General features: G+C 44.5%; 1 protein-coding gene across 8 annotated transcripts in view; it reads right to left on the reverse strand.

Moving 5' to 3' along the window:
* Window positions 1–2,569: 2,569 nt before the first annotated feature.
* The window catches only part of KIAA0586 (KIAA0586 ortholog), a 74,922-nt gene continuing 62,875 nt past the window's right edge, over window positions 2,570–14,616 (reverse strand). For 6 of the 8 annotated variants that reach the window (XM_064659511.1, XM_064659508.1, XM_064659507.1 and 3 more), the window contains one exon: window positions 2,570–2,972. In XM_064659511.1, coding sequence (XP_064515581.1) covers window positions 2,827–2,972 — 146 coding nt within the window. In that variant the 3' untranslated portion in view covers window positions 2,570–2,826. Of the gene's footprint in view, window positions 2,973–3,014; window positions 3,161–14,616 lie in introns of those variants that run through there. The other 2 variants (XM_064659512.1, XM_064659514.1) reach the window with 2 other exon arrangements.

The raw sequence follows: 14,616 nt of genomic DNA on the forward strand, positions 1-14,616 counted from the left end.
GCCTGGAGGAAGGAAAAGCAAACAGTTCACACTTTTTTCACCTCTCCAAAATGCTCCTTGAATGGGACCAGCAGAGGTTGCAGTGGGGATGAAGGATTAGCAGATCCCACTGCCACAGGGTAATCCCCACCAGCAGCAGATCTTTGAAGACCAGGGCCAGGAACCCAGAAGCTTCCAAGAAGATCAGTCAGTTACAAAAAGCTGGGAGAGAACACAACCCTACGGGGAATTTTCAAAACTGACTGAAAATGGTATTCACGAGGCATTTTCTGGCATGTTTTCCTCAAAACACAACTCATTTTGTCAGGATTCAGTCAGTGACAATACCTTTGATTAAATGCAAAAGAAGAGAATTAGAGCAACACGTGAGCTGCTCAGCACTGCAGACAGCAGAGCCCAACACAGTTATTTTCCTGGTATGGTGAGCCAGTGGCCTCTCCCATAGGTCAGGCTGACTCATCCTTTCCTAAGCACTCTCCTTGCCTGTGTATCCATCTGCTGTCTCCCATCCCATCCCATCCCATCCCATCCCATCCCATCCCATCCCATCCCACCCCATCCCATCCCTGTTTGTCAGCTCTCTGCATGTCCTTGGCCCAATTACTGCACTTTGTTCAGCAAAGAACACTCCTGATCCAGGCTCACAGCCCTGGGCACAGAACAGCACAGCTCAACTACCATTTACACTGCAACAAAGGGGACCTAAATTATGTATCAGCACCCTAAAACACCCAGCAGACTGACACAGCCCCTGGAATATGGTTTCATGAAGGTTTTCTCTTGCAGGAAAGCTGGTTTAAGAAGCTCTTTCCCTGCCCACTGCATTTCCTTATCCTCTCACTTGTTCTAGTGCAATCACTTGTAGCGACCTGCTGTGGGGTAAAAAAACATCTCCATCATCCCCCAAAAAGCTGCTGTTTATATAAAGTATTGATTGGGTCAACAGTCTGATTTACAGAGGAGTTCCACAGAGAGCAGCAATCAGCACAAGGACAGTGAGAAGCACCTTTACCTCTGGAGACAATGTTTGTGGCATCATATGCTGAAATCCAGCTCCCAGTGATGCCATATCACAGACTGGATATTGGGAAGAAATTCTTGGCTGTGAGGGTGGTGAGGCCCTGGCACAGGCTGCCCAGAGAAGCTGTGGATGCCCCATCCCTGGGAAGTGTTGGGTGGGGCTTGGAGCAACCTGCCCTAGTAGAAAGTGTCCCTGCCCACGGCAGGGGGTCAGAACTGGATGGTATTTAAGGTCCCTTCCAACCCAGGACATCCTGTGTTTCCATGTTCTCATTTGTACTTTTTTTAAAATCAATGTTGCATTTTGCACAAAGCCTGACACACTTTTACCCTTTTACCCCCCCTAAATGTGCTATTTACATGTCTCTCACAACAGACAAGGGCCCAAGTCTCTCAGGTGCTTGACAGACACCCATTAAAATTGAATCCTCAGGATATCACTGACCTTGAAAGGGTTGAAGCTCTCTCTCTTTCCATCCACCCCTGCAGATGCTCCAGCAAATCTACCGAACCTTGTGGTGAATGAGATCAACACAAAACCAAAAGGAGCTTCTGATCTTTCTCTGTGAAGGAGAGATGAAATCAGTGCAGGCTCCATAAAACAAGAGTAATGGGAACTGCTCATGGTTATGAGCATCTGCAAAAACAAAGTGTCTCTCATCAGTGACACAGTGAAGCCATGAAGATGAAGTTTTATGCCCCACTGTCACAAGGTACAAGTCAACCCAAGTGTTTTTTTTCCAAGCTTTTGAGAAATGCCTTCACACCTCATGTCTTTGAAAGTGCCACAGTATCCCCTCTTTCTCACAGATGAAAAGCTCAGAGTGCATGAGGAATAGAGCAAAAGCTGTGTTTGCCCTGCTTGGAGAAGAGTTCATTCCTAGTTTTCCTACAGGCACATGTCTGAATTCCTACTTTTTTAGTCTGTTTGGATGCTGCTTGGAGCAGACAATCCTACCTTCCTCCTGTCACTGCTGGATCAACCTCGTCCTGATGGAGGCAACAAAAAATGGAGCAGCCCCTGTGAGGGTGGCACTGTGCCCAAGGACTCTTGCTGTTCACCATCACTGCAGCATTTCTGACTGAGATTCTGGAGGGCTGAGACCAAAGGAACTAATTCTGTCTCATGAGAAGGAAAAAAATTACATTAAAAATGTAAGCAAGTAACCTTACCCACACAATCTCCCATTCAGAGATGTTTCAAGACAGAAAAAAACAAAAGAAACTTCAGGGAAACAAACACAAAAACGCTGAAAAACTCTCCTAATTCTGAAAAAATAAATTCCTCATAATTACAATACAAACTCTAATGGTCTCTTTTACATGTCCTGCTGAATTATTGGCTTGTCATAGCAGTCTTCTAATGATGAACAGGCTCTGAAGATACTTAGAAACACAGTTTTCTTGCAAACTTTGGTTTCAAATATATCTCTCTTTTGCTCAACATTTTGACAATATTGATGTGATATTAAACAAGCATTTTTCCCATCAGTGAGACGGACCTTTGCAGTGGATTTTAATACCAATCACCTTGACCTGTAATACAACAAATATTTAAAAGCCCTTTATTGACTTAAACTCACAATGGTTCTGAAAGAACTGCAATTTATTTGCTTAAAAATACCTGATATATTCACAATCATTGTCTTAATTTAAAACAATAACAAAATTATCAGAAAAACAGCAGAAAATAAACAGTGCTGAAAGACTGTTATTTTGATGGAACACCCAGACTATCACACTAGACAGACAAATGCACCAAGCACGAAATCTTTAGACAGTGACTGTCATAAACAGCCATAAGCTTTAAAATGTGTCTGTCCCTGAAGAATCCGAATCTCCCCGTGCACTGCTCACGCTCTGTGTCTCGTCTCCTGTGTTTCTGGCAGGCAGCTGCACCGACACCTTGGCTGCAGAAACCTGGGGATTCAAATGTGGGGCAGCATCTTCTCCTAAAAAATAAAAAATAAAAAATAAAAAAAAAAAAAAAAAAAAAAAAGAGAAAAGGAAAGAGGAAAACTGAAGTCATTATTTGCTGTCTGTGACAAATGGCTGAACTCTACTGAAGTCGTGGAAGTACAAGTACACAGGCACCCTTACTGTCCCCAGTGCAAAGGGTGCTGCTTCAGCCATCAGAGTTCTTATCAGACAACAAAGGGATGAATTTCTGTGCATATACAGAATCACAGAATCACAGAATGGTTTGGGTTGGAAGGCACCTTAAAGTTCATCTTGTTCCACCCCCCTGCCATGGGCAGGGACACCTTCACTAGACCAGGTTGCTCCAAGCCCTGTCCAACCTGGCCTTGAACACTTCCAGGGATGGGGGATCCACAACCTCACTGTGGACACCCATCTGCATTGTAAGTGTGAACATCCCAGAGATGGGATGGGAGAAGAGTCATGGGCAAAAATTAATGTATTTTGCCAGAGGAGGGGGATAAGATGAATCAATTCATGAAGCAGGAAGAGCACGGCATGGATCAGGCTGGAGACACAGAATGAAGGAAGACAGAAGAAATGGCTTTAGAAGAAGAACAGCACAGCATTCACAAAACTACAGAAAGAGCATTCTGAGATTTCAGTTTTCCTGGGGACATTTAAGGGCAGCAGCTACATGCAAAACAAACACATATCTGAGTCCATGTACAACAGCAAAGGCTGTCTCGGAGTTTGTTTTCATTCCAGGAAGCTGTAACAATTCTCCCCTTCCTCTGTGATAAACTAGGCAATTAGAACACTATTTTCCCAATAAAACCAAGAAGTTAGGCTTTCTTTCACCCCAGTTAATTATCTACTATGTCACTGAAGCAGTAATCTGCATTCATCCGACTTGTAGCAAAGCACGCTTCAAATGGCTAATTAAAACAAAAACCCACTGCTAAAATAAAATTCCATCGGGTGTTCTCCATGCCACAGCAGCAGCCAACAGCCTGGGAAGTCAAACATGGACTAGGTCAAAGACAGTGAAGTCATCATATGGGGTGACCTGTGCCAGCCAAGCCTGTTGCCATTCAGGAAGGCAGCAGGTGCACAGGAGCATTTTTTGTGTCCCCAGGGAATCAGCAGAGAAGAGGAGATGGTTGGAGAGGAGAGGAGAGGGAGAGGAGAGGAGAGGGTCGGAGAGGAGAGGGTCGGAGAGGAGAGGGTCGGAGAGGGGTCGGAGGAGAGGAGAGGAGAGGAGAGGAGAGGAGAGGGTCGGAGAGGAGAGGAGAGGAGAGGAGAGGAGAGGAGAGGAGAGGAGAGGAGAGGAGAGGAGAGGAGAGGAGAGGAGAGGAGAGGAGAGGAGAGGAGAGGAGAGGAGAGGGAGAGGAGAGGAGAGGAGAGGAGAGGAGAGGAGAGGAGAGGAGAGGAGAGGAGAGGAGAGGAGAGGAGAGGAGGAGAGGAGAGGAGAGGAGAGGAGAGGAGAGGAGAGGAGAGAGAGGAGAGGAGAGGAGAGGAGAGGAGAGGAGAGGAGAGGAGAGGAGAGGAGAGGAGAGGAGAGGAGAGGAGAGGAGAGGAGAGGAGAGGAGAGGAGAGGAGAGGAGAGGAGAGGAGAGGAGAGGAGAGGAGAGGAGAGGAGAGGAGAGGAGAGGAGAGGGTCGGAGAGGAGAGGAGAGGAGAGGAGAGGGTCGGAGAGGAGAGGGTCGGAGAGGAGAGGAGAGGAGAGGAGAGGAGAGGGTCGGAGAGGAGAGGGTCGAGAGGGTCGGAGAGGGTCGGAGAGGGTCGGAGAGGGTCGGAGAGGGTCGGAGAGGAGGGTCGGAGAGGGTCGGAGAGGAGAGGGTCGGAGAGGGTCGGAGAGGGTCGGAGAGGGTCGGAGAGGGTCGGAGAGGAGAGGAGAGGAGAGGAGAGGAGAGGAGAGAGGTCGGAGAGGAGAGGGTCGGAGAGGAGAGGGGTCGGAGAGGAGAGGGTCGGAGAGGAGAGGAGAGGAGAGGAGAGGAGAGGAGAGGAGAGGAGAGGAGAGGAGAGGAGAGGAGAGGAGAGGAGAGGAGAGGAGAGGAGAGGAGAGGAGAGGAGAGGAGAGGAGAGGAGAGGAGAGGAGAGGAGAGGAGAGGAGAGGGTCGGAGAGGAGAGGGTCGGAGAGGAGAGGAGAGGAGAGGAGAGGGTCGGAGAGGAGAGGAGAGGAGAGGAGAGGAGAGGGTCGGAGAGGAGAGGGTCGGAAGAGGAGAGGAGAGGAGAGGAGAGGAGAGGAGAGGAGAGGAGAGGAGAGGGAGAGGAGAGGAGAGGAGAGGAGAGGAGAGGAGAGGAGAGGAGAGGAGAGGAGAGGAGAGGAGAGGAGAGGAGAGGAGAGGAGAGGAGAGGGAGAGAGAGGAGAGGAGAGGAGAGGAGAGGAGAGGAGAGGAGAGGAGAGGAGAGGAGAGAGGAGAGGAGAGAGAGGAGAGGAGAGGAGAGGAGAGGAGAGGAGAGGAGAGGAGAGGAGAGGAGAGGAGAGGAGAGGAGAGGAGAGGGAGGAGAGGAGAGGAGAGGAGAGGAGAGGAGAGGAGAGGAGAGGAGAGGAGAGGAGGGAGAGGAGAGGAGAGGAGAGGAGAGGAGAGGAGAGGAGAGAGAGAAGAGAAGAGAAGAGAAGAGAAGAGAAGAGAAGAGAAGAGAAGAGAAGAGAAGAGAAGAGAAGAGAAGAGAAGAGAAGAGAAGAGAAGAGAAGAGAAGAGAAGAGAAGAGAGAAGAGAAGAGAAGAGAAGAGAAGAGAAGAGAAGAGAAGAGAAGAGAAGAGAAGAGAAGAGAAGAGAAGAGAAGAGAAGAGAAGAAGAGAAGAGAGAGAAGAGAAGAGAAGAGAAGAGAAGAGAAGAGAAGAGAAGAGAAGAGAAGAGAAGAGAAGAGAAGAGAAGAGAGAGAAGAGAAGAGAAGAGAAGAGAAGAGAAGAGAGAAGAGAAGAGAAGAGAAGAGAAGGAGAAGGAGAAGAGAAGGAGAAGGAGAAGGAGAAGAGAAGAGAAGGAGAAGGAGAAGAGAAGGAGAAGAGAAGGAGAAGAGAGGAGAAGAGAGAAATAGAGAAAGAGAGAAGAGAAAGAGAAAAGAGAAAAGAGAAGAAAAAAGAGAGAAGAGAAAAAAGAGAGAAGAGAAAAGAGAAAAGAGAAAAGAGAAAAGAGAGAAAAGAGAGAAAAGAGAGGAAAAGAGAAAAGAGAAGAGAGAAAAGAGGAAAAGAAGAGAAAGAGAAAAGAGAGAAAAGAGAGAAGGCTCTGGGGAGACCTTAGAGCAGCCTTCCAGGACCTACAGGGCTCCAAAAGAGCTGGAGAGGAACTTTTGACAAGAGCATGGAGTGATGGGACAAGGGGAAATGGCCTTAAGCTGAAGGAGGGCAGGTTTAGATGTTGTTGGGAAAAAAATTCCTGGCCTTGAGAGTGGTGAGGCCCTGGCACAGGTTGCCCAGAGAAGCTGTGACTGCCCCATCCCTGGAAGTGTCCAAGGCCAGGCTGGATGGGGCTTGGAGCAACCTGGTCTAGTGGAAGGTGTCCCTGCCCATGGCAGGGGGGGTTGGAACTGGATGGTCTTTGAAAGTCCCTTCCAACCCAAACCATTCTATGATTTCACGATTTGATTCTGTGGCCATGTTTGAGTGACACAAGAAGGTTTTTGAGAAAGGGAACTGAAGGAAAGCAGAGGGTTTATTTGGTCAGACGTGGAGCTGACACACAGTAAGGACGTGACTGTGCAGTGCCCAAGGAAACCCTATAAATCATCCCACACACTAAAGCAACTCTCCAGCTCTGCATGGAGCTTGAAGCTTTCAAAGCTTGACTTTGTTAATAATTTCCACAGTCGTGTCACATTCCATGGATGTCATTGTTTCAACAGCTGTTTTCAGGTTTCTTAAAAAAAAAGGAAAAAAAAAAAAAAAAAAGAAAAAATGGAAGGAAAAAAGAAAAGAATATTCCCTTATCCCAGGGCTCTGTAGTAATTTCTCAAGTCTTTGATTCTGGGAGTGCTAAAAGAAAGTATCATATATAGTCTGCATTCTTCCTAACACGTACTCTAATATGTTTTACAGACAGACTACAGTCCAATTTTACGACAGATATAAAATGCTAAGACACAAAAAACTTAAAAGAATAATTCCCTCTACTTGTTCAACAGAAAGGTTACCAGGCCCCTGAGTTATCTAAATAACCTTAAAAATACCCAAAGTCAGCATTTCCCTTTTTAAAAGACAGAAATCTGAAGACTTGGACTTTGTTAGATGCACACAGAAAATACAGAATGTGGATTTTCAGCATTTTAACTGCGAAAAAAACTCTGGATATCCTATTTCAGCTACATGGGAGATTCTGCTCCATGACTGCAACTTCCCAGGATGGAAACCTGCTCGTCCTGAAACTCTGCATTGGCCCAAAAAAACGCAGTTACTAAGTTATTCTCTCATGTGCTTTATCGTTATTACCTTTCCTTGAATGTAACCACGTGCAGGCACAGTGCATGTAACACATCATATATACATGTAGGATGGGTATGTGAATAAATACACAAATATTTATGCCTGTTGCTGTCCCCCAGTGACAGTGTTTGTACAGCCCCTGGCCTGCTCTTTCTTTAAGAAGGTGATATTCTGTTTTATATCTTCCCCCCCTCAGAGAGCAGCTCATAACCAACACTAAGCTGGTTTCCTCTTAAACACTGAGTTCTTCAGCAGCACAAATATGCAAATTGCAGTGGTTAGGATCTTGTGATAAGTCATAAAAATGGAATGGAAAATTCTTCCCTTTAAAAAGCAGGGCAGGAAGGCAGGTAGCCTTCATGACTTTTTTTCCCCCTTCTTTAGAGACTCTGGGAGAGCTCAGTACAATTTTCTAATCATGCAGTTAGGTGTATTTATAAAAATTTTGCTCGTTAAAATCCAATAAATGGAGCGCATGACCTCAGGTGACCTCCGGTTTTCCAAAGTCTTTGTCACCAGCTAACAGGATAAATTCATATAAACTGTGAAAACTGACACTCAGTGAGAGTGTGAGAGTCCTTGACTGGTAAAAACTCACGAGTGACTGAAAACATCTTGGTGACCCACTGATGGAAAAGGTCAGATTTCAGATTAGAGATTTTTCCTGTTCTTGGCAATCTATAACAAATTCATGTACAGTACTAAATTTCCAGAGCTCTGTTTAACAGAAGCATAAAAATTAATGGTGTGTCAACCATCCAGTGACCTGTGAAGAGAGTTTTTCTCTACAAGGCACCGTCACACAGAGAATCAGCTATAGATGAGTGTGTGGTGAATGGATGCCAAATGAAAAAGGAATTAACCCCACTGAAGGGAGGTTTGGTTCCCAATACCATATGGCAACAATAAGAACAAAGAAAAATGTTCAAATCTTTCTTTTAAATTTTTTTCTATTTGGCAAAATAAAAAGACTAAACAAGTCTGACTTTTAAGCCAAATGAGAACCATGTGCTTTAACTCCTTCGACTCCATATATTAAATAAAACTCCGGATTTAAATCTCTCTGGAGATGAAACAGACCCCTATCTTGTAAGTGAAAAGTGTTATCACAGAATCACAGAATGGCTTGGGTTGGAAGGGACCTTCAAGACCACCTCATTCCAACGCCCTGCCGTGGGCAGGGACACCTTCCACTAGACCAGGTTCCTCCATCCAACCTGGCCTTGAATATTTCCAGGGAAAGGGCATCCACAGCTTCTCTGGGCAACCTGTGCCAGGGCCTCATCACCCTCACAGGGAAGAATTTTTTCCTAATATCCAATCTAAACTTACTCTCTTTCATTTTGAAGCCATTCCCCCTTGTCCTGTCACTCCATGCTCTGGTAAACAGTCTCTCTCCATCAGGACAATAAACAGGGAGGGGTTTGAGGAATTAGGACCCAGGTTATTGTGTCAGTAGAAAACCAGAACTATAATTACTGTAATTACCTACATATTACTTCCTAAAACTGCAAAACAATCCTCCCTCTACTCCCCAACACAACAACCAAAGCAGCTCAGTTCTAGAGCAAGAATAAACTTCCAAGCATATGCAAAAACAACCCCAGTGCTCTCATTCCTTTAATAGCACGGGCTGATAGGAATGGCTTGTTTCTTCTTCTGCCAGATTCCAGCTGCTTCACTTTGTTTATTCTTCACTTCAAAGTTTAAAACACTGTCCTGTCCCAACAAATAACTTCCTCCAGATGGCATTAGCTCAAGTGTTCTGAGCACTGGGATAGCACAGCACCTGCAGATCTGTAACTCTGCATCTAAAAATCTTCAATGAATGTGTGTTTTTTTTTCCTGTGTCATTCCCCCATTTTGCTTTTCCCATACATAAAAAAATGTACATCTGGTGAGTAGTTACAAAGACCATTAGTAGGGCAACAGAATTGTAAGAAATTCTTTAAAGGAAAGACTAAAGTAAAGCAAAAGAATATCTACAGCCCCAAAGGTAACAGAACCACTATCACAGAAACACTTCACAGAATCACGGAACGGTTTGGGTTGGAAGGGACCTTAAAGACCATCCAGTTCCAACATGGCAGGGACACCTTCCACTAGACTAGGTTGCTCAGAGCTCCATCCAACCTGGCCTTGAACACTTCCAGGGTTGTGGCAGCCCCAGCTTCTCTGGGCAACCTGTGCCAGGGCCTCACCACCCTCACAGCCAAGAATTTCTTCCCAATATCCAACCTAACCCTGCCCTCTGTCACTGTGAATCCATTCCCCCCTTGTCCTGTCACTCCAGGCCCTTGTCCAAAGTCCCTCTCCAGCTCTCTTGGAGCCCTTTAGGCACTGGAAGGGGCTCAAGGTCTCCTCAGAGCCTTCTCTTCTTTGGGCTGAACCACCCCAGCTCTCTCAGCCTCTCTTAGCTGCACCTCTTACCTGTAAGTAGTGACATACACATTTGTGCCAACGTGTGTCCTATGCACATCTCCATGGGTTGATACCAAACTAAAATTCACTCATTTCCATACATGTTTGTACAGGCAAGTTACCAAGGACAGCAACCCAACATGCAGCACTTTCAGCAAAACCAAAATGATTCCAGACTTGTTGGGCTAACACATACTGATAAGAAACATCCATGTTTTGATGTAAGTAATTCTGAAGGCTACACTGACAGGAGAAAATGCACTGCAATGTCAGTTCTGTTATTATTATTGATTATAATTATAGAGTATATCCAGTCCAGACTCATGTCTATCTGTACTGTGCATACTGGCTATTCAATGTTTCTGGAATTTAATGGCATATCAAGCTGGAACTGGGTAAGGTAAAGAATTAGTCACATGGCTTTGAGATGGTAAGTAATACAACTTTCTCAGGAATAAGCAGGACCATCAACAGTTTCTCAAATAATCCAATTGTTTAGACAAAGTTGTTCTCCATTCATTAGAAAGGATAGTTCCTCCTCCAGAGCTTTTCTAGCCCTGGCCACCTTGAATCCATAGGCTTCTTCAGGTTATTCAGGAGAAGGTGGCCTTTCTCAGCTCTGCCACAAATGTGCTTTTTAGGGCAGGGACCCTCTTCTCTTTGTTGAACCCTGTGCCAAGCATTTACCTGGCTGCAGGTGAGACTCTGCCTTCCATGGGGACAGAAACACAGAGAGCAAGAACAAGGTGTCCTGTAAATCCTGCAGGTCTGTTTCTGTAACTCCAACCCAGACTGCCCCAACTTAGCTGGTTCCATGACAAACAGAAAACACTGTAGGCAAAACAAGGCCAAATTTCTAGGGCTGAGTTACATGAAAGGGGTAGATTTACAATTAAAACACTTGAGTTGTTTCACAGAAATGGACAGACATCTGCAGGACTGTAGCCAAAAATGCCTGGATCTAAAAGCACGAGTCTACTGCTCGAGCTGAAAAAACACAGTTTCATTCTCAAAGGCCTCAGCCAACTCATAAACTTCTGTAAGTGGGCCACAGACACCAGTGGAGACAGAAAACTATATAGCACGAGTTCAGCTCAAGTTTTGACCTAAACTTGGCAAATTCCACCCTCCCATGGCGTAATGTACTCACAGAAACCCTGCACACAGGCACACACAAAATAAACACGTGCACACACACGCGCTTGGCTTCGGTTGTTTGTTTGTGTAACCCCCAATGTATACCCCAGCTATAAATATTTCCAAAAAAGAAAATAAATGCAGATCCCGAGCCAGCAAAGGAGGGTGGGGCCAGGCCCAGCAGCTCACAAATTTTTCAAAGCAGAATATTTGAAAATGATTTTTTTTTCCCCTCCTCTCGCGTTGGAGTTTCAGGTCCAGTGGTTTTCCAAAACACTGTATTCCCATCAATAGCACCACTAAACAGAACGAAAACTAGAAATACATTAAATAAACCAGAACCAGATTTTTCAAAATCCTCACACAGAGACCGGTAGGGAAGGGCAGACAGAAAGCAGCTCCAAAAACATCCAGGAATGAGATTGCAGAGTTTACTAAATAAATATTTCCTTTTGGTGCCTAAAACCTACTCTGCTCCTTTAGATCTGGCATCTTTTGCTCTGTAGAATATCTCATTGCTTAACAAATTCGTTCCCTGGCCACAGCTCTTGCTGCTGTTTCCCAGCAAATCCCTTCCAAAAGATGTGTAATGATCTTTCCAAACGAATGCAATAATTATTAATACTAAGAAGAAATATGAAAAGTCCATTTGATTTTTCCATACTGTGATTTTTGGATGTGCAATTGGCTCAAAACAAATAGTCTTTTCTTAATTTTTAAGCACTGCTGTTTCTTGGCTGCAAGCATTTTCCTGAGAACCGAGATGAGGGTCTGTGGTAAATACTGAAGCAGCAGCTTTTATTTCAAAGTAAAAAAATAAGGAATTGGTTCCTTACTGGTCCAGAGTCTTTGAAAAACCACCAGGAAAACGTGTATCTTGTGCAAGGGCTGGGGGAGGAGTAATCCCTAAATCCACAAGAGACAACCAAGGTAAACAGCTGGTGGAATCAGGAGAATCTGACAAGTGATAATTAAAAAACTGCAGATCAAATGGTGTAATTAATATTTTACTTATCCAGTAAAACTAAATATCACCTACATACCAATTTTTTTTTCCTAATTTTATGCAAAATCTAACTGGCAAGTGGTCAGGAAGGTAATTTTAAAAGCATGTTTGTGTTATATATTCTGTTACTCACACCTTCACGTTTTGGGGCTCCAAAGGACATTTTAATGCCAGTATCTGAAGCAAAATAAAGAAGGTAAGAAAAAGGAACTCGAATGATCGATCATGGGAATTCACACTTCATTCTGAGATAAAGTTCTGCAGAATTCCCTCAGGAAGCAGAGTCAGTGAATGCAAACCCAGCAGTAGGACTGGCTCCACAGAGACCTTATATCTTAATGATATTAATTGCAGCAATAGTGCCTGCAGCTTATCTACATCGTTCCACTGTGCTGCACAAAACAGCAGCCACAGCCTGCATGGGGAGTGGCAAGGAAAAGACATAAAAATCAAAGCATCTTTTTAATTCTTATGGCCTGCTTTTATTGAATAATAATCCAAAAATATCTGACACGAGTAATTAAAGTTGAGCGACCGGAGTCGGTGACGTTTCGTCGTAAATTAAGGTTTGAAAATTAATCTTCCCAGTTCCCACTTAAAATGTAGATGGGTGTCCCAGTGAGGTTGTGGATCCCCCATCCCTGGAAGTGTTCAGGGACAGGTTGGACAGGCCTTGGAGCAACCTCGACTAGTGGAAGGTGTCCCAGCCCACAGCAGGGGGCTGGAACGAGATAGTTTACGGTTTTCCAAGCCAAACCATTCCATGATTCTGTGATCCCCTAAGCAAATGGTGCTCTTTTGTCAGAGTACTGGCCAGGATATGCACTGGGATACTCTGGAGTCTCACTGCTTGGATGCATCGATCCGAAGGCAGGAGGGAATTACCGACAGCTACTCCCACATGCTGCTCTCACACAGCCTTGGATGTGTGGTGGATGCATCCACATCCCTTGGGATGCACCTGTGATCATCTCTACTTATCAGACAGGTCCAGGATATGGTGCAAGTCAAGCCTGGGCACGTTTATCTGTTTGCACTGCCTGTGCTCACCAAGCAAGACACACTGTCCAGCCCTGCTAATTCCCAGGCACAAGAGTATCCAAAACATCCTTAGGAATGTCGGAGGACAACTTTCAGAGAACCAGGGTAAGAAGTCACAAGCTGCTTTCTATCACTTAAAAGTGTGATGGGAGACCTTGGTGAGCTCTCCCTCCAACAGACAAGAGGATTTCCTGGGCAAGGAGGTTTTATCCCCTCCAGCCGTGGCAGGAATCTGCACCCAGATTTGAGTGAAAGTTGGGTATCAGAAAGAAAAGAGGAAATTTTATGCCTCAAGGGCAGAGCTGCAGGGCAGAATTTTGTCTTTGCAAGTCACTCTTCACATACAGAATCACTAAATGCAGTCTTATAATAAAATATTAAATAAGGTACACTCAGCATGAAAAAAAACCCACTTCAATAACAAGTGCTTTTCTAGATGACCACAAACAAAATAGCTGTATTTCTCTACTCTGAATACTTAAATAATCATACAGCTATATGCAGTTTTAGTGATTTTCACTTCTAAAGTCATGGGATTCCCCATATGGAAACAGTTTTCCAAGACTCCTATAACTGTACTACCATTACAATGATCTGCCATATTAAAATGCTTATACCTACAGCACAATTACTCAAAATTCTTGTAATTACACTTTTTCAAAAGGGTATGATGAATGTTATCCCCAGGAAAAAGCCAAAACAAGACAGAACAAAGCCAGCCCTATGCAGCTAGCATTTTCCAATGGCCAGTCTAATAAATTCCAGGACATCTCTGTGCACATTTCTAGCACAGGAACAAACAAACTTATTAAAAATACCTCTTTTCAAGCCTTTTTGTTTGGCAGCAGAAGGTGGCCACTACAGGTCTCACCATTTGTGCACATCAATGGCCTTTGGAAAAGGTATAGGAATAAGCAGTTCTAGGAAGTTTAGAGAGGCAACTAAATGTGAGCTCGGAAAGCACATGTTCAAATAAGGAAAACATTAAATTCTTTGCTGGAAGATCTTCTGGTAGCCCACTATTATAGAATCATAGAATCCTTTAGGTTGGAAAACACCTCTAAGATCATCAAGTCCAACCATTAACCCAACACCACAATGTTCACCACTAAACCATGTCCCCAGGTGCCACATCCACACTTTTTTGAACCCTTTTAGGGATGGTGATTCCAACACTTCCCTGAGCAGCCTGTTCCAATGCCTGACCACCCTTTCAGTGAAGAAATTTTTCACAGTACCCAATGTAAACCTCCCCTGGGGCAACTTGAGGCCATTTCCTCTGGTCCTGTCTCTGTCCAGCCCCTATTCTGACCTGCTCTTGAAGTGAACAGCCAGTGTGATGACAAGGAATGCTGCCTCTACAGTCTAATGCCCAGGATCAGAAACTTGGAGAGGTCTGAGAGCAAATGTGTATTTTTATCTTGTGCTATTTTAAAGTTTCTTGCAATCTAAAATGATTAGACTTTGTGCAGTAGAGATAAGCATTCCTCCTGGTAAAAAAAAAATAAAAATAAAAAAATAAAAGAATCCAAGAACCTTGGCCTGTTACATGGGAATGAGTAAAACCAAGATTCCTTTGCAACACTTGGGTGAATCTGAGCTTTAAATTAGTTCAAATAAATGAGCTGTAGAAATGTACTGCTCT

The sequence above is a fragment of the Pseudopipra pipra genome, chromosome 6 (genome assembly GCF_036250125.1).
Source record: "Pseudopipra pipra isolate bDixPip1 chromosome 6, bDixPip1.hap1, whole genome shotgun sequence".
Taxonomy (NCBI): Eukaryota; Metazoa; Chordata; class Aves; order Passeriformes; family Pipridae; genus Pseudopipra; species Pseudopipra pipra.